The sequence below is a fragment of the Bison bison genome, unplaced genomic scaffold (assembly GCF_000754665.1).
Source record: "Bison bison bison isolate TAMUID 2011002044 unplaced genomic scaffold, Bison_UMD1.0 scf7180017864079, whole genome shotgun sequence".
In the NCBI taxonomy this organism is placed as follows: Eukaryota; Metazoa; Chordata; class Mammalia; order Artiodactyla; family Bovidae; genus Bison; species Bison bison.
The window spans coordinates 168,609-192,779 of NW_011494651.1; the positions used below are offsets into that span (position 1 = coordinate 168,609).

Here is a 24,171-nt window from a genome sequence, read left to right on the forward strand (position 1 = left end):
CTCTGATCTCAACCTCAGCAGGGCTTCAGAGGTAATCCCCTGGCTGGCAAGGGCTCTGTCCGCATCCTCACCCTGTGAGCCCCGACCCAGCAGACTCGGGCTGGGCAGACGCAGTTAGGACAGTGCCACTCACACATCCCATCAAAGGGGGGCTCTTCGAAAGTTTCTCCCCCTTAACCGCTGCGGTTGGGACACAACTGCCTTTTCACGAGGGCTTCTTCAGGATAAACAGAAGCCTTGCAAGTTGTGGCTGTTTAAAACGTCGAGACAGAGAATGTCTGTTTCAGTGCGTGCGTCGGGTGCTCAGTCGCTAAGTCGTGTCCCACTCTTTGCGACCCTGTGGAATGTAGCCCACCAGGCTCCTCGGTCCATGGGGTTTTTCCAGGCAGGAACACTGGAGTGGGTTGCTGTTTCCTTCTCCAGCCTGTTTTAGGGCCCATCCCAGCATGTTGGTGCTGAACGACTTAAATCGCCTCGTTTAGATTTGCCTGGTTTAGATCCCCCCCCGCCAAATACCACTTTGGTTTTTTCCTGAACTGAAGAATGTTGGTGAGGAAAAATGACCCTGCATTTCAGCCACCACGGTGTTCTCCTCGGGCGATGTGTGTAAAACGTTAGTTATTTGTTTATCTGGCTGTGTCGGGTCTCAGTTACGGCACGTGGGCTTCTCTGGTTGCGGTACGCGGGCTCAGTGGTTGTGGTGCGCGGGCTTAGTTGCTTCACGGCATGTGGGATTTCAGTTCCCCAACCAGGGATGGAGCCCCGTCTCCTGCACAGGAAGGCGGATTCTCAACCACTGGACTGGCGTGGGCGGCGTTTAAGTAGGAGAAGGGGATGTCTGTGCTTGTCAGGTTCCCCAGAGGAACCGAACCCGTGGGAGGTGGCCCTGTCTCTCTACCTCTCTCTGTCTCCTTCTACCTGTCTTATCTCTCTGTCTGCCTGTGTTTCTATCTATATCTCTGTCTCTCTATAGAGATTTATTATAAGGATCAGCTCACGTGATGCTGGAGACTGAGAAGTCCCTTAATATGCCCTCTGCCAGGGGGCCCAGGAAAGTGGGTCCGAGAGGTCAGGCTACGGATGCCCCAGGCACAAAGAGGGCAGAATGTAGCCTTCCTCCACCTTTTTGTCCAGTTCAGGCCCTCCCTGGATTGCGTGCCACCCCCCATGCTGGGGAGGGCCCCCCTGCTTTACTCAGGCCACCGAGTCAAATGCCGATCTCTTCCCGGAGACCCCAGCACAGACACACCCAGAACAAATGTTTCATCAGCTGCCTTGGCGTCCATCCCGGCCAAGCTGATACTTAAAATGAACCATCACGTGCCTGCTCTGATTTTTTCCTTCTTCGACATTTGAGCAAAGCTTGACAGCCCGTGAGCATCAACTCCTTGAAACAAGTCCCAGGGAGCTGGGTATCATCCTTACATCCACATGGGGACTCAGAGAGAAGTAACTCCCCGCCTCTGCCCCAGGTGATCCTGTGAACTGGTGTGAAGTGTCCGATCTTGAATGAGTCTGTCCATTTGAGGCCTCATCTCCTGAGCCCTGGCTGGGGGTCAGGGAGCTGCGCTGGACCCCAGGGATGCAAGACAAACAAGCCACCTCCCTGCTGTATGGGATCCAGAGCTGCTTCCTGCCCCTTCCAGGTTCGCTCAGCCCCATCCGCCTCTGCTTTGCCTCCTAAGACTGCAGGCAGTTTTGGCCTCTTTGGGGTGAGTGCTGGGCAGCTGCGCGTCCTTGGTCAGCCCACACGGAGTGACCACAGCATCTCTGCATCCGGGGCCAGCCCGACGGGGTCCCGAGGAGGCTTTGGCAGCTCCACGTCCCCCAGATTCCCAGTTCAGGTACAGGCCCACGTCTGGGGTGTAGAGTGTGCCAACTGGAGGGGCTGGGGATGTGGGGCATTAATACCTTGGGGGGCAAAGGAGGACTAAAGACGGAAAGGGTGGGGAATATCCTCTTCTCCCTCTCTTACCCGGTGGGCAGTTCTGAGAGCCCACTCCTCCCAGACACTGGTCCTCTCCTGCCCACCAAGGTCCCCATGTAAACCAGGATGCTTTGTTGGGCAGGACGTGCCAGGGGCTTGGAGATCACCCCCCAGGGCAGCTCTCGGGACCCCACCACGTGCCTGGCCTCTGCGCCCGCAGCCTCTTGCCTGGAGCGCTGTTTTTCAGCCTTTGGTTTTCTCTTGAATTTTCCTCCACAGGGATGGGTTCTCTGGCTCCCTCTCTGCCTGTGCCGCCCCACCCTCCACATTCTTGCCCTCTTTGCCTCAAATTTCTGCTGCCTGGAATACTTGCCTGTTTATTTGTTTGGTTTTGTTCTTTCTCCTCCCTCTAGAACATGCCCCCAGCCATCAGGGACTGTCCGTGTTTTGCTCCCTGCTGAATCCCGGTGCCCTGAGGTCACCGCGCACCGTGGTGCTGCCTGGGGAGCTGGGCTGGTGGCTGGTTGTGAGACTCTGCATCAGAACCACGTGGGGGAGGGTGCAGCCCAGCCCATGGGCAGGACAGGCCTTTTGCCTCAGTTCAGACCTCCAGGATCCGAATCTTGAGAAGGCAAGCTCTGGGATGAGGGGCAAGGGCTGGGGGGACCTATGGATACTGGTGCAGGTGGTTTGCCAGGAGCCCTGGGGAGCCGGGTGAGGGGGCGGATGGCCAGGCCTGGTGGTTCAGACAGACCTCCGTCCACTTTGCCTGTGTGATCCTTGCTGCTTTTCAGAATGCCCACCTTGCACTGTGTGTGGGTACTAAGTCGCTTCAGTCGTGTCTGACTCTGCGACCCCATTGACTGTAGCCCGCCAGGCTCCTCTATCCGTGGGATTTTCCAGGCAAGAACACTAGAGTGGGTTGCCATCCACGCCTCCAGGGGATCTTCCTGACCCAGGGATCCAACCCACCTCTCTTACGTCTCCTGCGTTGGCAGGCAGGTTCTTTACCACTAGCGCCACCTGGGAAGCCCTAGACTCTGATTATCCAGGCTTCTGGTTGATGAAATCTGAGCAGGTCCCAGCGCAGGCTGCCTCCTAGGGACCTCTGCTGGGATTCGGCCCGGAAGCGGTTGTTTTCGGTGCTGGGCTTGGACCACGTGCAGGCTTGAGCAGGTCAGGGTGAGGTCTGGCTGACCTCCTGACAGCTGGCCACACCCCAGCCTTGGGACCAGCGGGACCTTTCAGAGGAAGCACAAACTCCTTGCTTTTTCTCTGTTTTCCATCGCCTGCACTTTTTAACCTCTCGTCTGGGCCGCTGTCCTGTCTCTCTCTGTCGACTTAGCCTCTCTGAACCTCCCTCCTCCGGGCTGTCACCGTTTAAAACATGGTGAGCTGCTCTCTGCTTCCCGTAAAACAAACCAACCAACAGGCACACCAGGCTCTGGCTAAGCCGGGCGTTAGGAGCGAGGCGGTTCGTTGAAGCACCGTCTTTGAGCACCTACTGTGTATGACGCAGTGTGAAGGGGTGGGCGTGGTGGGCTCTGGAGTCAGCTTCCTGGATTCAAATCCCGGCTCGGATTGCAGTAGGAGAACCGTTGTGCCCATCCACACGCATGGGGGTGACATCGGATGCTACGTGCTTGCTGTCTGGAGGGTGCTGTGTTGGACACTGAAACGTGGGTGTGAACAGGGCCGAGCCGGGAGGGAGGCACACCGGCAGGTCTGTGGTTCAAATTTAGAAGTGAGTGTCCTGTGGGTTCAAGAAAGACTTCTCCTGTCTCCTCTCTGCACGGGTTTCGTCCTGCGGTCCTTTGAGCTGGCATCCTCCAGGAGCGCCCTGACTCTCTTACAGGGTGAATAGCTGGTGCTGCCCGGGCAGGATAGCAGTTTACAGATGAGATCCTTTGTATTTTTAATGATCCTCGGAAGAAGGAATGGCAGTTCTTGTGCTTTCCAGAGTAAATCGCCAGAGAGGGGCCTCCACCCTGGTGGCTGCGTTGGTCCAAGGCTGGCAGGCGGTGTCGTCCCTGGGTTGGCATTTCTCCCCAGGAGCAGATCTCCCGTCTCATCTCCCAGTTTATTGGACGAGACTCTTCTGGGTTATTAAGTTCTGTTTGCTCCCTCCTTTCGCCCCTAAGAAGAAAGTCAGCTGCACAAGGATGGTCTTCCGGGCAGAAGACGATGCCGTCCTCGCTGGGCAGAGATGCCTGGTGATGTGTCTGCAGGTTATAATGAGCCTGCATCCTCAGTGAGTTAAGCCATGACAAGCGTATTTGGAAGTGATTAAAACATAACTGTCATAGCTTTGGGGGAGACAGGCTGCAGGTCCTGATTATCATTCAGACAGAACTCAGGGAAGTAATTTTTTATTCTAGTTTAAGCAAGCTTGTGGAAGGTCCATGCAAAGAGCCCTGTGCCAAGGGCACCATTAATATCACGTCCTAGACACGTGCCTGCGGGAGTTGGGGTTTGCAAATGAGTACATCTCGAATACATAAGGACAGCTGCCATCTTTAAAAAGTCTTTTGTGGGACAGAGGATTGAGATGGGTGACCTGGACGGTACAAGGATAACGTGACTGGTGGTGGCCGGGGTCACTGCACCTCTGCTGGGGTGGCAGTGAAGTGGGGCGGCCGGTTTGCTTTTGCTTCTCAGAGCTGACCTCTGTGGCTTGTTGGGTGAAATTTGACTTTTATCCCTTTTCTGTCTCGGTTTTGTATTTGCACTTTGACCAGGTCAGAGATCCAAATGGGAATTTTTGAAGTTTTAGTCTCCTCATAGCAGAGACATCTCTGTGTGTTTTCCAACAGGTCTGTGTCCTGGGTGAGGCGAAGGTCTGCGTGCCCGAGAGACCTTTTGGTCTGCAGGCAGCTCTGTGGTTGGTTTGAGAACCTTCGAGGTTCTGTTCCTAATCTCCCCCCCGGGGGCGATGGCTTTGAGCAGGCTGGTGGTCCAGCTGCGGAGACGGACGTGTCCAGGGACGAGTGAATATGTGACCTGGTGGTGTGAGCACTTGGGAGGAACCTAAAGCAAGAAGCGGGTGGTTTCCTCTCCCTTCTGTTTTCGGTGGGGTGGTTGAGGGTGGGCGTTTGGGCGGAGACCTGCTGTTTGGTACCTAGGGTGGCAGCAAGTGCAGAGACCCCATTGGAAGCACGTGCGGGCAGGTATGAGGGCGAACGAGGGAGGCAGAATGGAGCTTCGACAGCAAGGACGAGGGTGGTCAGAGGTGGGATCAGAGAGTTGGCAGAAGGTGAATCTGGGTTTGACTCTCAGTGGGTAGAGGTGTGGTGGGGCAGGAACCAGCGCCCTCTGGTGGCTGTGAGAGGACCAGCAAGCATCTGTGACCCACATGAGACAGAGGTCATGTTTGTAGCTTAAACACCTAGGACGGTGTCTAAGTGCTGAACACCTATGTGCTAGGTGCTGCTGGTTGTGCTGAGTAAATCAGAAAGGGGCTTCCGACACGCAGAGAGCTCCAGGGCTGGTGACAGTAACACTGGTGAGATCACCGAGGTTTATGACCCCTGCAGAGGCAGATGCTAACACCTGCATTCTAGACATTAGCTTCTTAATAACAGGTGTACTGAGGTAGAATTCCCGTACTGCACAATTCAGTGGTTGTTGGTGACCTCCCAGAGTTGTTCAACCATCACCTCTATCAAGCGAGGACTTTTCATCACCCCCAGAAAGAAACCCCATATCCATCAGCACTCAGTCCTGAATCCCCCTTCCTGGCCACTGGCAACCACTTTGTCTCTGTAGAATTCTTCCGTCTCTGTAATTTTCGTATTCTGGGTATTTCATTTAGGGGGAATCATACAATATGTGGCTTTTGTGTGTGGCCTCTTTGATTTGGCATCGTGTTTTTAAAGATGCATCTGTGTTGCAGCATGTGTCCGAACTCCATTCCTTTTTTACGGCTGAATAATATTCCATCATATGGATATATCATGGGCTTCCCTAGAGGCTCAGATGGTAAAGAATCTGCATGCAATGCAGGAGACCTGGTTTCAATCCCTTTGTAGGGAAGATCCCCTGGAGAAGGGCATGGCGACCCACTCCAGTATTCTTGCCTGGAGAATCCCATGGACAGAGGAACCGGGTGGGTCCATAGAGTCGCAAAGAGTTGGACATCCTTTCTGGGTTGATTTCTGCATGTGGTATAAAGGAAGGGTTCAGTTTCATTCTTTCACATGTGGATATCCCGTTGTCCCGGCACCATTTGTTAAAAAGACCGTTCTCTCCCCATTGAATTGTCTCAGCCCACTCACGGATTATCAGTTGACTGTAATGTGAGGTTTATTTCTGGCTCCCATTTCTGTTTCACTGACCTCTGTGTCACGTTTTGGTATTCTAGCTTTGTAGGAAGATTTGAAATCAGGAAGTGTGAGTTCTCCAATTTTCTTCTTCTTTCTCAAGATTGTTTTGGCTTTGTGGGGTCTCTTGACTTTCCATTTGCATTTTAGGATTTGCTTGTCAGTTTCGGCAGAGAAGCCATCTGGATAGTGATTAATTTTTATAAATGGCATCTATTATTATTCTTTCTAATTACCGAATAATATACACTGCTGAAAACCTGGAAGATGTAAAAATCAAACAGAAGGCAGTGGCAATTGTTTAATTTGCATCCCTCCAGGCTTTTTTCTCTTGTGCATTCGGCTTTTTCCACACAAAATTTGGAATCGCTTCTGAGCTAGAAAATGTCTAGGAGCATGTTTGGACTGGCACCTTGGGAGAAACTTCTGGGAAGGAAATTGCCAGGTCACACAGCGCACAGGGGGTGGGAACTGATCTGTCTTCTTTTCAGTGAAGACTCTGAAGCCCCAGAGAGGTGAAGTGGCTGGCCCCAGGTCACACAGCAAACACCCCAGTGGAGCTGGGTCTCGAGCGCAGACCCCAGACGTCAGCAGCGCACTGTTTTTATAGGCAATACTGTTCCTGGTCGGTGAGGCTCGTGCTTGGCATTGTGATAGTGGATTGCTGGTTGTATTCGTTTTCTATTGCTGTGTAAATTAATTTTTACCAATTCAGTGGCCCAAAGCAACATCTATTAGTTAGCTCATAGTTCTGAGGTCCAGGGATCAGTGTGGTTGGCCGGGTCCTCTGCTCAGGGTCTCCTGAGGCTGAAATCAGGGTGCCAGTCGCACTGAGTGCTTTACTGGAGGCTCTGGGGTGGCGGAAGTTGACTCTGCTCCTGCAGACACCCACCTCACTCTCCACTGTCACAGCCGGCGTTCCCCTTCCTGGATCCCTCTATGGCTTCTGGATCTCTGACCTCTGGAACCAAAGTCAGAGGGCTCCCCTGATGAGGTCAGGCCCTTGGACAATCTCTGTTTCTTGAGGTCAGATGTCCCATAACAGCCTGATCACAGGGTACAGCCCCATCATTGCGCTGTCCGAGGGATCCTATGGGCCTGACCGTTGAGGTCTTAGGGGGCACTTTAAACTTCTGCCTACGAAATCTTTTAAATTGTTAGCCAAAAGTGATCAACCACCTTGGGAGCCTCATTAGCCGTCCCTGTTTACCTGGGCTTCCCAGTGGTAAAGAATCCACCTGCTATTGCAGGAAACCCAAGAGACGTGGGTTCGATCCCTGGGTTGGGAAGATCCCCTGGAGGAGGAAATGGCAACCCACTCCAGTATTCCTGCCTGGGAAACGCCATGGACTGTAGCCTGATGGGCTACAGTCCACAGGGTCGCAAAAGAGTTGGACACGGCTGAGTGACTGAGCAGGCACGCACACCTGGTATTTATAGCATCTGTCGGGCTTTGCTGGGTGCTGTGGGGGGGCAGTTTGAGACAGCAGACGGGGGTCCCTGGCCCCAGGAGGCTCCCAGTCTCTCTGTGGCAGCTGTGAGGGCCCAAGGAAGGGCAGGGTGTTCGGGAGGAAGGGAAAGCTGCCCAGGCAGGGGGTCGGCAGGTGAGAAGCAGGGAGAACTGGGAGGGAATCCCTCTGACCGGAGTGAAGCCGGAAGGGGGGCTTCGGAGATCAAAAAGGGGGTTAGGATCCCAAAGCCTGCACTTTTATGCCTTAAATTTAAATCATATACTTTGCAAAAAAATTACAAACCAATGGAATCTCATTAAGTGTCCAGAAAAGGCCCCATGGACTCACAGACACAAGAGTCTTGGGTTCGGGGGTCTGGACGCTGGGTATTCAGCCTCTGAGAGCCACCACCGGTGACCTGCCGGGTCTCGGGTCTTAGGGGGAAAAGCGTGGTGTTTGGAATTGTGCCCCTGGTCCGGTGGCAGCGTGGCCAAGCTGTGGTTGTCTGGGACTCCAGCCCAGCGTGGAGGCTGTTTGGTGGCCTCTCCATGGGCTCCAGCCCCTCCTGACCTCCCTGCTGGGTCCACGCTGTGACAGCAGATCGCTCCTCCGTGGCCGGGATCTCACCACCCTGGATCCCAGGCCTGCCTGCTCCTGCCCCCACAGGCACCCACTTTCTGTTCAGCCGTTTCCTATCCCACCCTTGAACACTGCTGCTTCCTCTGATCCCGGGGCCCTGTGACCCCTCAGGTCAGCCTTCTTCATGATGCCTGGTGCTCACCCTTCATCTCTGTCCCCCGGCTGGACCTGCACTCCCGGAGCGAGGAGGGGGCAAGTTGAGCCTCCTTTGGCCCCACGGCCTGGCACAAGAAACGTCCTCAGTGCCGGCCCTTGAGCTGGTCCAATGTGACTGCTTGACTCTGGTGCTGCTGTCGTTCAGTCGCTCAGTCGTGTCCGACTCTTTGCGACCCCGTGGACTGCAGCACGCCAGGCTCCCCTGTCCTTCACCATCTCTGAGTGTTTGCTCGACTCACGTCCACTGAGTTGACGATGCCACCCTCTGCCCTCTCTAGCCCCAAACTCTGCCTAATTTTTTTCAGAGACTATTTTTTAGAACCATTTTCAATTTACAGAAAAATAGCAAAGATAGTGTAAGAGTTCCCGTATCTCCACACCCAATTTACGCCTGTTATTAACATCTTGGATCAACATGGTACATTTGTTGTATTAATGAACCAGCATGAATACATCACTGTTGACTAACGCGCACCATTTATTCCAGTTTCCTTAGTGTGTAGCAGATATACTTTTTCTCATCCCGTCTAGGAACCCACGTGACGTTAGTCATCCTGCCTCCTGAGCTCCTCTGGGAGTGACAGTTTCTCAGGCTTGCCTTGTTTTTGATGACCATGTTGGTTTTGAGGAGGGCCGGGCAGGGGTTTTGTAGGGTGTCTTCCTATTAGGTTTAGTCTGATGTTTTTCTCAGAGTCATGGGTTTGGGGCGGGAGACCACAGAGGTGAAGGTCCCTCATCTCATCCCACCAGGGTACATGTGACAACATGACTGACCCTGTAATGTTGACCTGGTCACCTGGCCGAGCTGTGCCTGTCAGGTTTCTCCACTGTATTCTGACGTGTGTGTGTGATTGCTCAATCACCTCCAACCCTTTGCGACCCCATGGGCTGTAGCCTGCCCGGCTCCTCTGTCCATGGAATTCTCCAGGCAAGAATGTTGGAGTGGGTTGCCATTTCCTGACCCAGGGATTGAACTCGCGTCTCTTGCGTCTCCTACATTGGCAGGTGGGCTCTTTACCTCTGTGCCACCCATGCTTCCCTGGTGGCTGAGATGGCAAAGAATCTGCCCGCAGTGTGGGAGATCTGGGTTTGATCCCTGGGTCGGAAAGATCCCCTGAAGAAGGAAATAGCAACCCACTCCAGGACTCTTGCCTGGAGAATTCCATGGACAGAGGAGCCCGGCAGGCTACAGTCTGTGGGGTTGCAAAGATTTGGACACAACCGAATGACTAACACACTGTTCTGACTTATTTTTCTCCATAACATCGATCACAACCCGACAGTGTGTGCATTTGTTTGTCTTGTAATGTCTGATTGAAAGGTAAGATCCTCAAGGATAGAGTCCTCACCTGATTTATTCCCAGAGCCTGGCACATAGAAGATGCTCAGTAAGTTAACTGACGGGCTCGGCCCGGCACACAGTGGGTGCTCAGCAGGTTGACTGACCGGCACACGGTGGGTGCTCAGCAGGTTGACTGACCGGCACACAGTGGGTGCTCAGCAGGTTGACTGATGGACTCAGTGCCAGGCGGTGAGCACTGGGTGCTGGAGACAGAGCCACAGACAAGAGGTCATAGTTTCTGCCCTCATGGAGCTTCAAGTCCAGCAGGGAGATAGTTACAAATGAAGTTGTGAAAGGCCCTTGAGTGCAGTGAAAGCCGTGTTGGGGAATGTGGCCTGGGTGGGGTGTGTGGGGAGTGCTCAGAGGATGATCACGGAGCTTGAGACCTGATGGATGAGTGAGAGCTGGCCAGCCAGTGAGGGAGGCAGGAGGAGGTGCATTCAGGCTGCAAGGATTAGCGTGTGCAAAAGCCCGGGGCGAGAGGAGCTTGGGGATCTGAAGAGCACCAGCGAGGAGGCAGCATGCTTGGTCGGCGGGGCTGTGGCAATGGCCTAGGGAGGGGGTTGGGACGAAGGCGGTGGGAGAGGAGATGGTGAGGAGTGGATGCAGTCAGGAAGTGGGATGAAGGAATGAAGGGGTGGCATCCAGGCTCCTGAAGTTGGAGCACAGTATCCTGTTTGCTTCTCAGATAAGGAGGAGATTTGGGAGTCGGTGGGGGGAAACAGCACGTTGAGTCAGAGATGCTCATGAAACACACTAACAGGAGGATGGGGCAGACGGGGCTGGACCTTTAGGGGGTTACTGCGACCGGGAGGGAAGCACTGGATGTCATGGGATGGCATGAGCTGGCCTTGGAAGAGAGTGGAGAGGAGCTGTCCAGGGCTATTTCCTTTGAAGATCCGGACGATGGGAAGGTGTCATGGGGACCCCCCAAACACACACACACACACACACAAGCACACTGAGAAGGTGGTCAGAGAGGAGGCGGGAGCTGGGTGATGGGAGAAGGATGCTGGAGGCTGGGGAGAAGGCCGTTGGGCGGGAACGTCCGGCTCCCAGCCTCCCAGGCCGGTGCTCCCTCCCTGAAGAAGGCGGACGGAGGAGGGCTGCAGCGTGGAGCCACCTCCCTCCCACCCCCCTGCTGGGGTGGCTTTGGCAGAACCAGGATGCCACAGGGCTGCGCACCTCTTTCTTCCTCCCATCCTCCCTTTAATTTACTTTTACTTCTATTCTTCATGGGATTGTGTGTCTGATTTAATATTTCTGAGTTAGAGGGAAAATAGAACATACTCCACAGAAATTTGCTTCGTGGCCGGTTTTGCAGATGGCGTGGTATCAGAGGGTGACAGAGGACACTTTAGGCTGGATTTGTGTTCTTTCCGTTTCTCTCTGAGAGGACCAATCAGTGCCCATCTCCAGGAGGTCATTGGGACCAATTAGACAGTTTTATGGTTTTGCTCCACAGGGAAGCTGTGGACTACATACATTTTTGATCAAGTCTGTTCAGGGCATCGCTTTCATTTTGAGGAGAAGCGCCTTAAGCAGCGTAAGCCAAATGAGATTCTGTTCAGTGGGAATCCTGTGTCTCCATAGATATCTTCACAGTTGAAACTGTCTTCTTTTATGATATAAACTCTGTGAATTGAAGGCAAGCTTGTTGAGAAAAGGCTGGTCTAGAGAAATCAACACGTGTGTTCACGTAAAGCTTGCACGCCCATGTTCGTTGTAGCTCGGCTGACACCAGGCCCAAAGGGGTGACAAGCCCATCACCTGGTGAATGAATCTGTAAAGTGTGTCTCTCTGAGCAATGGACTGTGACTCGGCCGTAAGAAGGAGCGAGGCCCCGGCATGTGCCACAACGTGGGTGAACCTTGAAAACATCATGCTAAGGGAGAGAAGAAGGAAATGGCAGCCCACCCCCGTGTTCTTACCTGGAGAATCCCGTGGACAGAGGAGCCTGGTGGGCTGCTGTCCATGGGGTCATACAGAGTCGGACACAACTGAAGCGACTTAGCAGCAGCAGCAGCAAGGGAAAGAAGCCCGACACGAAAGATCACGTGCGATGCGGTTCCCATTCATATGAAGGATCCAGAACAGGCAGAACCCTCGAGAGAGCAGTTTTGTGGTTGGGAGGAGCTGGTCGGGGGTATGTGGAAGGAGTGACTGCTGACGGTACGGGGTTTCCTTTGGATGGAACTGTCCTTCAGAGGGCGATGTGCCCGTTGTACAACTTTGTGAGTCTACTGACAACTGCCGAGTCGCACGTTTTAACAGGGTGCGTTGTGTGGAATGTGGCTTCTATCTCAGGAAAGCCTTAGAAAAGTAGTGTGCCCCGGGAGGCGGTTCTCAGAGCCGTGAGCAGCGGCCACTCGGGATCCCCTGCTCTTTGTAGCTTTAGGTCCGTGTGGTTTTGACGTGGATATTAAGGGCAGGACTGGTGTGGACGTTTTATGGCTCGCTGGCCTGCCTCCGGCCGTGTGTGTTACTGATGGTTCCTCACTTGCTCCCCTCGCCTCCCACGCTGTGGTGAATACCATCATCTCCTTCGGCTGAGTTTTCGCACACACCCAAGTCCCCCTCTGGGAGGCAGCCAGTTTCCCTCCAGTGCCACCTTCCGCCTGGCCTCCTGTGAATCCCGCGGGACCCCCGGCAGCCTGGTGGGGGTGGAGGGTGCAGTGAGCAGCTGGCCTCTCCCCTTGGACTCGCCCGGCGCCTGACCTGGGGGCGTCTCCCCCTCTGCACGCACTCTAGTCACTGCCTGGCCCTCCAGGCACCAGCGAGGCCGTAACGCCTGTCCCCCCGCAGGTCCTCATCGACTGGATCAACGACGTGCTGGTGGAGGAGAGGATCATCGTGAAGCAGCTGGAGGAGGACCTGTACGACGGGCAGGTGCTGCAGAAGCTGCTGGGTGAGTCCCCGGGAGGGGCGGCCCCGGAGCTGGACCACGCCATGCTCTACGTGGTGACATCGGTCACTTGTCCATAAGCTGTGGGCCTGAGCCCTCGGCTCCCAGGTGGTGTCCCTGGGCCTTCAGCTTCGATTGGGCTCCAGGTCCCCTCTCTCGGGTCCCAGTGAGGGTGGCCTGGAAGACTCAGTGTTCCCTTGTCCACTGGGACTCACCTCCTAATGGTCCACCCCAGCCCTGGTGTCCACTGGGACTCACCTCCTAGTGGTCCATGGCAGCCCTGGTGGGGTGCAGACCTGCTCACTCTCCTTGCCCCTTAATGACCCCACAGACATGTGCTGTCCTGTGCAGGGGTCTCCCCACAAACCACCTGAAGGGTCACTCCTTCCAGGCGGGACCAGCACTGGGGTGGGGTCGCGTTTTGCTCCGCAGGGATGTGCTGGGGGCAGGGGGGTCTGAATCAGGGACCTGGGATTTAGGGGGTGCTTTTGGTGTGGGAGACCCTGAGGGAAAGAAGACTGATGGGGAGGGGACTGCCCCTGGACCTGCAGGATGCAGCCTCTGCAGCTGCCCGGGTCGTGGACTCGGCTCAGCCTCTGTGTCCTTCCTCAAGCCCGGCCCCCGCGGGCTGGTTTGCCCACTCTGCACAGCAGTGCTTACAGACAATGTGATCTTGCGGTGGGGGGGGAGGCCTGAGAGGCCGTGGGGACCGTGTCACGTACCCGGCTCTGAAGACGTGGTGTCCTTGTTCGGTTAGTCCTTGGAAAGCGTGTGAGGAAGGAGAAGGTGTGTCTCTTCTGGTTGTTCCTCCATTTGCTGAATGAACACCTTTTCACCCGCAGGGTGGTGGGTGTGGAGACTCAGTGGTGATAAGAGAGGAAGGTCCCCATGCCCCCACCACCGATGCCTGTTCTGCCAGAGGGGAGAGAGAGAACTGTTGTGAACACAAATTGATGCTCTAAGACACAAATTGACGGTCTAAGACAATGCCTGTGACGTCCCTGGAAGTCCACTCATTAGGGCTCCGTGTTTCCACTGCAGGCTGTGTGGGTTCCATCTCTGGTCTGGGAACTAAGATCCCACCAGCCGCATGGTGTGGCCACAACAGAGAGAGAGTGCCAAGCACTATGGAGAGAATCAGAGAGGTTTCCAAGGGGCGGAGCTGGGTGGGCTGCAAAGGCTGGGCGGTCTGGGGCAGTGCCCAGGGGAGCTGACCTCCCAGCCGACTTCTGCACCAGTTGGCATGGAAAGAACCTTCCAGGCCTGGACTCTGAAGAGAGGAGGAGTCTGTAGTGGTTAGAGAGCAGCGGAAGGAGGCTGCAGGAGGCGGCAGTGGGCAGACCACCTGCCCCGGTGGACAGAGGCTTTTATTACACAGCCCCCTGAGGATGTGGGCAGGGCCGTGCTGAGATCGCAGTTTGTGCTTTAAAAGGTCGCTTAGGCTTCTGAGTGCAGAACGGCAGGGAGCGGGGTCAGGAGGGGAAGATGGGGGAGTCGGTCAGAGCACTGTCACGGCGCCCCGGGCGTTGGTTGGAGTGGTTCGGTGTGGGGTGGAAGTAGAGGATATTTTGGAGGTTAAAGCTGCCAGAGACATGAACACTGATGGCCAGGATTGTGGCCTGAGCAACCGGTGAATGAGAAAGCCCTCAGGAGTAGCGAGGGGGGTGGGGATGGGGAGACCGGTGTGCCATCTGCCAAGGCTGAGATGCCCATCCTACCCAGGCCAACCGCAGGGAGAGAGTGGAGGCGGGCACGGCTGAGATGGTTAATACCATGGGACCAGGTGCCCCCACTCGCAGGGAGTGTCCAGATTCAGTGTTTGGCTGAAGGCCCTGGACCAAGGATTAAGCCTCTGTTTGGCTAAGCAGAGAGCGCACCTCTTAGAATGAACTTCTTTGATGTAAGAGCAAATCTGAATCGTTGTCAAGATTGTTTAGTCACTGTCACCATTTGATTATTAAAAATGGTGGTTGGAGCTTTGTTGCTTCAAGCTGATCGTCGGTACAGCGGTTCTCAGTGCGTCGCGTGCTTGATTGCTCTCGAGGCAGTTGAAATGGACATCTGTGATGATAGATGCTTACTTTCAGCAGAGGACGGAGGAGGGCGTGGGTCTTGGGCTGACCCTGTCCACCACAGCTGGTGGTGAAGCTGCCCAGGGTCATCAGCCTCCTTCCTTCCTTCTCTATGTAAAGACCTAGCTTCCCCCGACTCCTGGACTTGAAGACTTAGCTGTTGGTGATGATGCTGCTTTATTGAAATAGTCCTTTGAACCTCTGCTTTATTCACCGCCCAAAGAAGATACTTTCTAATATTTTCAGAAGCAAACATAAAAGTGTGGTGCTCACTCACTCTTCTGTTTCTGATTCCTCTTGCATGCATCACCCAGCCACTTGACAAAATTGTGTCCCTAAGCCTTAGATCTAACGATGTGATCCTGGGAGTCTGGCTCTCAAGGTGCCTCCGCATCTCAGCCGTAGATGCCGGGAAAGGATGCCAGCACCCTCCCTGGAGTAGGGCCACAGCCGCATCTGAGAGGAGGTAACTCCTGGGAAGTCCTTGTCTGCTCCAGGCACACCCTTTGGGTCCCCTCTTCTGTTGGTCTCAGCAAATGCGAGACTTGCTCCAAAGGGGCTGTGATGTCCGTGAGTCCTGCTGCATCCGTTTGGTTATCTGTAATGTATAACAGGAGGTCGGCATTGGCTCAGGCAGCCTTTTTATTCCCGAGGAGCTGCAGCTCCATCCTGTTTCACTATCTTGCATAAGTGCTCCTTGATAAGGCAGTTCTGAAATCTCCTGTGTGTCAAATGGTTTGACACACCACTTTGTTTGAAGAAGAGAACAATGGAGGAGACTATCCAGATATTAACGGAACTTCACAAGGTCTTGCCGGGTCATGTTAATGATGCTGTTGCGCTGATGAGGTGCGGCAGTAACCAACGGGATCACTGACCCTGGGGCCCAGGGCTGCCAGCAGTGACACTGATGGAGGCACTGAGCTCTTTGCTTTCCAAAGACAGAAAGCTAAAACTTGACCTTGGCTGAATGTCAAGGCCAAAACCTGATTTCTGGGCTTGGTAAAGAATCCGCCTTCAATGTGAGAGACGTGGGGTCCATCCCTGGGTCAGGAAGATCTCCTGGAGAAGGGATAGGCTACCCACTCCAGGATTCTTGGGCTTCCCTTGTGGCTCAGCTGGTAAAGAATCCGCCTGCAATGAGGGACACCTGGGTTCTATCCCTGGGTTGGGAAGATCCCCTGGAGAAGGGAAAGGCTACCCACTGCAGTGTTCTGACCTGGAGAATTTCATGGACTGTATAACCCGTGAAATCACAAAGAGTGGGACAAGACTGAGCGACTTTCACTCACTCTGTAGAGAGAAGAGGTCTGGGGACAGAGCCCTGGGGCGGGGTGGGGTGTCTGTGGTCAGAGGAAGCACCAGGACAGGATTCTGAAAGGTCCAGCCAGGAGCGGGGAGGAGCCAGGGGGAGGGAGATGAGGACAGACAGCAGACCCAGCTGTGGGTCACCACTAGGCCCCCGAATGCATCCCTCTCCCTAAGAGTGGATTCCGGGAGCAGCTGCCAGACCCTCTGCCAGGGCAGCTTCCAGGGGGTGACACTCCTGCATGGGCAGTGTTGTCCGGGGGGACCACCCATGGGCAGTGAGGGGCCCCCGGGCTGGCTGCCGTCCTGCTCGGACTCAGGCTCTCTCCTCTCCTGGAGGAAAGGCAGGCGCCTCCTCCTGTAATAAATATCCAGAGCCCCGTATTCGCCCATGTTTTCCTGCCCCCTCAAGAGCCCACCCCATCTTCCTCTGGCTCTTCCCAGGCTCTGGAGAGAGGGGTCCTGGCCATGCCAAAGCCCTGAGCCGCTCCTGCAAGCCCCATCAGTGGGCAGATGGATGCGGGTGATACGGGCTGCCAAGGACCTCTTCTGTCCCACAAGGGGGAGTTTCCTGAGACGTGGCTTCAGGCAGCATCAGCCTCAACCAACTGCCTTGTTTTCTGTTATCAACTGAGCTGTGTCCCTCCTGAAGTCATAAGACCTCAGAATGGGACTGTATTTGGAGACAGCATCTTTGTAGTTAAAGTGAGGTCACTGGGGTGGGCCCTAAACCCTTCAGACTGGTGTCCTTTTAAGAAGAGGAGATGAGGATGCATATACACACAGAGGGAAGGCCAGGTGAGGATGTCTGCAAGCCGACATCCTTGAGAAGCCTCAGAGGAGACTGACTTTGTTGACACCTTGATCTTGGACTTCTAGCCTCCGGACGGTGTGGAAGCAATCTCTACATTTAAGTCACCCATCCCGTGGTGCTTTGTGATGGCAGCTCTAGCGGGCTCCTGCCCTTTCCTTCCCTTCTCCATCGACGACCTCTCCTCCCCTGGGACGTTCCGTCTGCAGGTTTGGCTGGAAGGGACCGCAGAGACGTGCTCAGCTCCCCGTCTCTCCCCGGTGGGCGAGGCTCTCTGCAGCCCTGCTTCCTTCCCCAGGGGCCTCTGCTCCCTCCTGTCCCTGGCTGTTGAGCGCCTGGGGACCTTGGAGGGTCATATGGACAACCTGGAGGAGAAAACAGCAACCCACTCCAGTATTCTTGCTGGGAAAATCCCGTGGACAGAGGACCCTGGCGGGCTACAGCCTGGCAGAGTCCATGGGGGTCACAGAGAGTCAGACTGACAGAGCAAGTGAGCATGCATGTAGACAGACAGCGGTGGGTTGTTCAGCTCAGACCTATTAGATACAGATGGGGGGAGATGAAAATGCGTAAATGAGAGTCACTTCCGTCCTCTGTTGAGCTGCTTTGTCTTGCCTCCAGCACAGCCTGCCCTACACGAGCCGATGCCCTTCAGCTGTGGCTGACCCCCCCATGACCCCCCCATTAGAGCCCTCTCTGGTCTGTGCTGCCTCCGGCTCTAGGACAGCACCTGGACATGGCAGGTGCTCAGTAACTGTTCTATAAATGAATGAATGAATAAGTGAAGGCGTGTCCTGAGCCCAGCAGGTATTGCTGTGTCATCACAGGATCCTGAAGGGGGCTATTAAACTGCTTCTTCTTGTGCCGGTTGAGGGAGGGGAGGATGTGGGGAGACTGTGTTGAAGTAGTAGGGGCCTCCAGAGAAGACACCTTAAACAGAACCTTGCTGGGGACCACTTGCCAAACAGAAGCCCTGCCTGTGCCTGGCCTGGACGTGATGGCCTTTGCACCTCCCTCACAGCAGTGCCACCACCCTAGGTACCTCCGTGCCCGAGGCTCGTAGCACGTCAGGCCGTGTGCCCAGCACTTTCTCATCACCGTCCGGGTTCCTGATCTCATTATGTCCTGTGATGTCCTGTCTGTTGCTTTGCAGAGGCGACCTATCGGGGAACCCCCGAGTCTGGGAATGAGTGAATGAGGAGCCCTTCTCGCCTGCCCCTCAACAGGAGTGCAGTGAGGGGTCCCTCTGGCCCCACCCAGGAGGGGAATGAAGGCTCGAAGCCCGAGGCTTAGTGAAAGTGAAAGTCGCTCAGTCGTGTCCGACTCTTTGTGACCCCATGGACTATACATTCCATGGAATTCTCCAGGCCAGAATACTGGAGTGGGGAGCGTTTCCCTTCTCCAGGGGATCTTCCCAACGCAGACAAGAGACCCGGGTCTCCCGCATTGCAGGCAGATTCTTTACCAGCTGAGCCACCAGGGAAGTCCGAGTCTTACTCTCCGTAAACGAATCTGGAGCAGACGTGACCGTGTTTGTCGGCTCCTCCTGACTGCTCCCTCTTGGTGAGAAAAGAGTCGCAGGGACCTGAATATCTCATAATCCTTCTCGCCGTGGTGTCCGAGCACTAGAGAAAGAACAACGGCGGGCATGCAAGGTGCAAGGAGGCAGGGGCCACATCTGAGGCCTTCCTGTGTTCTCATCAAAGTCCTCCTCCCCCCGGAGCCCGCTGGCCCAGCCTCCTCACCTCCGGGCCGGACCCTGCAGGTCACCTCCTCGCCTCCCCAGCTGCACCTTGAATCATCCTGTCCATTCTCTGTGCATAGGATGTTCCCAGGTGGGACACCCACGCTTGAATCCTTGACCTCCCCGCCCCTCCTTTTCCTGCTGGCACAGTTTTCTAAGAAACGGCGGTGACTTGCAAGTTGAGAGTTCCATGGCTCAGCATCCTGGTGGGCCTCACGGCCGGGGGTGATCCGATCCACTCGGCCATGCTGGGGGTGGGGAGACCTCATGGCAGCCGGTTGACTAGGCGGCCCTGAGTCCCTCCAGCTTTTCCTGACACTCTGTCCTTGTCCTTCTCGTTGCAGAAAAGCTGGCAGACTGCAAGCTGAACGTGGCCGAGGTGACCCAGTCGGAAATCGGACAGAAGCAGAAGCTGCAGACGGTGCTAGAGGCGGTGCAGGAGCTGCTGCGGCCCCACAGCCGGCCGCTCCAGTGGACCGTGGACTGTAAGCGGCCGGCGGGTCGGGGACAGGGAGCTGGGGTGCCTGGCCGTTGAGCTACCCGCCTAGTCATTCGTCTGCGGGTCCACCCGGGTCACCTTCTGGGTCTGAGAGAGGCAGCCAGGAGTGGAGGAAGGCAATGGTCCCGGGGGCCCATCCATAAGGGGCGAAGTCACACCTGCGATGCTCTGATGTCCCTGGGCTTTAGAGTGGAGAGGGGTTGTTTCTGGTTGGTCAAGGGAGACTTCCAGAGCCAGGGCGGGGGTTTGGGTTATAAGACAGAAGCTTGAGGGGTTCTTCCACCCCACATACCGGTGGCGCCAACACCCAGTGAGCTGTACTACTGGTGACTCGCCGAGGCAGGACCTCGGGAGGGGTTCAGTCTGGTCCCTAGAATACGTCACCGAGCGTGCTGCTTTAAGAATACGTGCATCGTAGTATTTCCGGCCGGAACATAAACCCGGAGGAGTGGAGCATTGACCATGAGAGGCTGGAAAAGGGCTTGACCCAGCTGCGCACCGCCAGCCTTACCCCCAGGGCGGGGCTGCCAGGGCGCGGCTTAGACACTCTCCCTGCCGTGTGGGGTCCCTGCGCTTGGGTGAGACCAAGACTGCAGTCCGGTTCTCCCAGCTTCTCCGCATGGAGACCCAGGACAGACCCGCCTCCTGGGTTGTGAGGCTGGGGGAGGAAATCAGTGAAGCCTGGCACAGGGCGAGTGATAACCACGCCTTGGCCCACATCCTGCAGAAGAGTTGTTGGGGCTGGGTTGGCAGCCAGGGTCCCAGGCAGGGCTGGAGTCAACGTCCGACACCCCCAAGCTCCGTTTGCCCTGCTTGGCGTCCCCTGTTGGAGACGGTTGGTGGCATAGAGGAAGGACCGTTAAGCGCCCAGATAAGAATGCGCATGGCTGGGGCGGGTTAGCGGCCAGGTGACCTGTTTCTCCTGAACCTCTGTCTCCTCCTGTGCCCATTGTACGTTCCTGCCCACGTGCTCTCTTTCCCCACCACCCAGTTCACTCCTTCTACGAACAGCGTGCCTTTGAACGTGGTTGCATAAGTCACCTGAGGCCAACAGGAAAGAAAAAAATGAGAAGCCAGAATTGAACGAAGCAAATTCGCACAGGCTGCTTCTCAGCTCGCTCCACGGTTCCGCGGCCTGTGGTTCCGCCTGTGGTTTTCCTGAGCTCTCATTTGCATTCAGCATCTCCATTGCCTTCTCTCCCCTTTTCCTTTTTAAAAATCGAAGGATAGTTGATTCCCAGTGTTGGCTTAGTTTCAGGTGTTTGGCAGAGGGATGCAATTACCCATACACATCTTTTCAGATTCTGTTTCCTTATGCGGGCTCGGTTACTTCAGTCGTGTGCGACTCTTTGCCTCCCCATGAACTATAGCCCCCCTCCCCGGGCTCTTCTCTCCATGGGATTCTCCAGGCAAGAATGGTGGAGTGGGTTGCCATACGCTCCTCCAGGGGATCTTCCCGACCCAGGAATCAGACTCTCGTCTCTTGACTCTCCTGCACTGCAAGCGGATTCCTTACCCACTGAGCCGTCTGGGAAGCCCCCTTTTTTCCTTACAGGCTCTTGCAAAATATTGAGTATAGTTCCCTGTGCTTTGCAGCGGGCCCTTTGGGGTTGGTTTCACTGGCTTTGGGACGTGGGCCTGGGGTTCCTGTCTTGTGATCTAAACGGTCCCCTTCTTGCCTCCCCTGCCAGCGATCCACGGGAAGAATCTAGTGGCTATCCTGCACCTCCTCGTGGCCCTGGCCATGCACTTCCGGGCCCCGATTCACCTCCCGGAACATGTCTCCGTGCAAGTGGTGGTCGTGCGGGTGAGTATCGTCAGCCTGGCAGCCCGCTTGCCCACGGCTCCTCCCCAGAGGGTCCGAGACGCACTCCTCCTCGTTCCTCTTCTGGTTCGCCTGCTTTTTGTTCTTTTTCCCCTAAGAGGCTACCTTCTATTTTTTGTCTTTTTTTTTCCTCTTGACAAAATGCATGCCTTGCCCTGGCTTCAAGGTAAATGATGGAGCAGGAACAATGGCATTGATTTCAAGAGAGGCAGATTCAAAGGCTTGAGTGCGTGGAGGTTTAATTTCCACGTTTTTGAAAAGAGCATTCATTTCTGTGCAAAGCCAAGTAGCTGGAATTCAGGCCTCTTAAATGAGCTTATTACTCAGTGGAGAGGGCTGAGACCAGAGGAATGAAATAGATACTCTGGTACCCCAATCAAAGCCTCTCTGTGTTCGCTGCCAATTACATCCATCATCCCCCATCATCTCTTTTTGAGGGTCATTTCGCTTGCTTCATTTGGAAAAATGTAATGGGGCATCAGGGTGTGCCTGACTGGAGTTGGACCTTCCGTGTCGATTTCCTCTGAATTTAAGGGCATAGACCCTGCCTTGGCTTTGTGTGTGCAGTCTCGTCCAGCAAACATGTATTAAGCACCTACTGTGTCCTGGGCCGTTGCCCTGGTGTGGGGGACGCTGGAGGAGAGCAGGCTGGGGTCTTCAAGGGTCAGCTGCTTCTGCCAGAGCACTGAGGTTACGCTTGGAACCTGATGTCTCTCGTGGAGATGTCCAGCGCCACACTCCCTTCTGGTTTTTAAACTTATCAGTCTCATGCTCTCTGCGGTCTGCAAGGCTCTGGCTGATCCTGTGTTTTTCGAAGCCGTCTGACCCCTCCATCAGCCCCGCAGCCTGGCCCAGACCTGATGGGCAGGAATGCCCCTTGGGGCCCCAGGCGAGGCTTACCTGCTGCTCTGCCGTGTCTGCTTCCCGAAGGGAAGCGTTTGCGGTCAGAGGTGGTGATGGGCAGGGGCCCGTGCCTGTCCCCTCATCTTGGATGCTCACCCGGGGCACTCGGCCGGGAAAGGCTTCCCGAGGACACATGAGAACGTGGTTCCCAAACCCACGTACGTCAGACTCTGGGCTCCACGAACTCTCTGCGCTCAGTAACCAGGATATTTCCTTTCAGGCCCTCACTTTTGTCCAAGAAAATCTTTGGGGTTTGCAGAATGTGTTACTGGCCCAGGCAGGCACTTGCTGGCACTTTCTTCCTTGACCAAGGTCACGGGAGGATTCTCTGGGCCATGGCCAGAGAGAAATGAAGCGGGTGGGGAGGCCCCGGGGACTGGCCCGCCTCAGGCCTTAGAGCTGCCCCTGGCCTGTTCCCTCCACACCCGGTTATCCAGTCCAGATGGGGAGATGGGAGAAGCGTGGCAGTTCATGGAGGGAAGGAGTGAGGGAAGGCTGCGTTTGCACCTGGAAACATGGCCTTGGAAGGCCACTTGGTTTTCCTGAGCTCCAGCGCTTTCCCCATAAAACTGAGATTCTGCTGTGCTGTTGTTGCTCAGTTGCTGAGTCCTGTCCGACTCTTTGCAACCCCGTGGACTGCAGCACGCCATGCTTCCCTTCACTATATCCTGGAGGTTGCACGAACTTTCATCCATCGAGTCGGTGATGCCATCCAACTATCTCATCCTCTGTCGTCCCCTTCTCCTCCTTCCTTCAATCTTTCCCAACATCAGGGTCTTTTCCAATGAGTCAGCTCTTCGCATCAGGTGACCAAAGTATTGGAGCTTCAGCATCTGTCCTTTCAATGAATAGTCAGGACTGATTTCCTTTAGGATTGACTGGTTTGATCTCCTTGCAGTCCAAGGGATTCTCAAGAGTCTCTACTATGGACTTCAAAATATTCAGTCTATCTGACTCATACCCGGATCTGGATCCAGAGCATGGTGGGAGCCTGATACACCTTTGATGTCTGAGCAAGTGGATAACATGTCTCTGGGCCACACCCCCACCCCCAGCCCTCCGTGAGCGCTCCTGAGAATCAGCCAGGGTGAAGCCATGGGAAAGATGACGGCCGCCTGATGCTGGTTATCTCCATTCACTAGATCCAGTGGTGAGAGTTCCCTGGAGGCTGAGCTCAGGATAGCCTGGGGAGCTTGGATCTGGAGAGGTATCCAGCAGGAAGTGAGCTCCCCATCCGTGGAGGGGTTCAAGTAGGGGCTCACAGTGGGCTTGGGTTAGACTGCCGAGCTCCGCCCTGGGACGCACGGGCTTCCCCTCCACCACCATCATCGCCTCTCCGCACCTGCAAGGCTCCAGAACAGGTGTGTCACACACCGTGTTAGTGTCTTGGGGCTGCTGGAAGAAAATCCCACAAAGCGGTGGCTAAAAAAAGCAGACGTTTGTCCTCTCACATAACAGAGCCTGAAGTCCAGATCGGGGTGCTGACTGGGTCCCTCTGAAGGCCCTAGGCCAGGGTTCTTCCTTCCCTTTTCCAGCGCCTGCCAGCACGCTTGGCTTTCCTCAGCTTGTGGACACGTGCCTCCGGTCTCTGCCTCCGCCTCACGTGGCCTCTTCCTTCTGTGTCTCTCTCTTCTCTTCTCGTAAGGACTCCAGTCTTTGGCCAGGACTCACCCTAGTCCATTACGGTCTCATCTTAACTCATTACATCTGCGGCGACCCTCTTTCCAGATGAGGTGACGCTCTGAGGCTCTGAATGGACACGGCTCCTGGGAGACTCTGTTCAGCCCGGTGCACGGGTGTTCTTTAATCTGGTGCCTCCCTCGTGTCATGCATATTCCTTTATGCTCCTTGCCTCCCCAGCTGCAGGGCGTCCTCTGGGAGCTGGGCTGACTCTCCTGAGACCCCCACAGCTGCGTGCTCTAAGAGCAGTGTGGAGAGCAGAGGGTCTGGGGGATAGTGGTGGGGGGAGGTTCCAGCCACCAAAGGGCCACCCCTGTGGTCACCTGCAGCCCACCCCCAGGAGTGGCTGCCCCACCAGTGATGTTCTCCTGCTCTGCCTGCCTGCCCGGGGGTTGATTTGCTTGTTCATTTTGGGGTTTTCAGAAACGGGAAGGCCTGCTGCACTCCAGCCACGTCACCGAGGAGCTGACGACGACCACCGAGTAAGTGGACCCCGCCCCCAGGCCCTGCTCCAGCCAGGGACCCTCAGACATGTGGGGGCCGTTTTCCTCTGCGTGACCCTTGACCCTGGGATGGAATTTTCTCCAAGC

The 24,171-nt window shown here is 55.4% G+C and overlaps 1 protein-coding gene across 3 annotated transcripts in view; it reads left to right on the plus strand.

Moving 5' to 3' along the window:
* The window catches only part of PARVB (parvin, beta), a 113,156-nt gene that overhangs the window by 61,343 nt on the left and 27,642 nt on the right, over nucleotides 1-24,171 (plus strand). For all 3 annotated transcript variants that reach the window (XM_010837589.1, XM_010837590.1, XM_010837588.1), the window contains 4 exons: nucleotides 12,640-12,742; nucleotides 19,019-19,159; nucleotides 20,865-20,980; nucleotides 24,005-24,063. In XM_010837589.1, coding sequence (XP_010835891.1) covers nucleotides 12,640-12,742; nucleotides 19,019-19,159; nucleotides 20,865-20,980; nucleotides 24,005-24,063 — 419 coding nt within the window. The remainder of the gene's footprint in view (nucleotides 1-12,639; nucleotides 12,743-19,018; nucleotides 19,160-20,864; nucleotides 20,981-24,004; nucleotides 24,064-24,171) is intronic.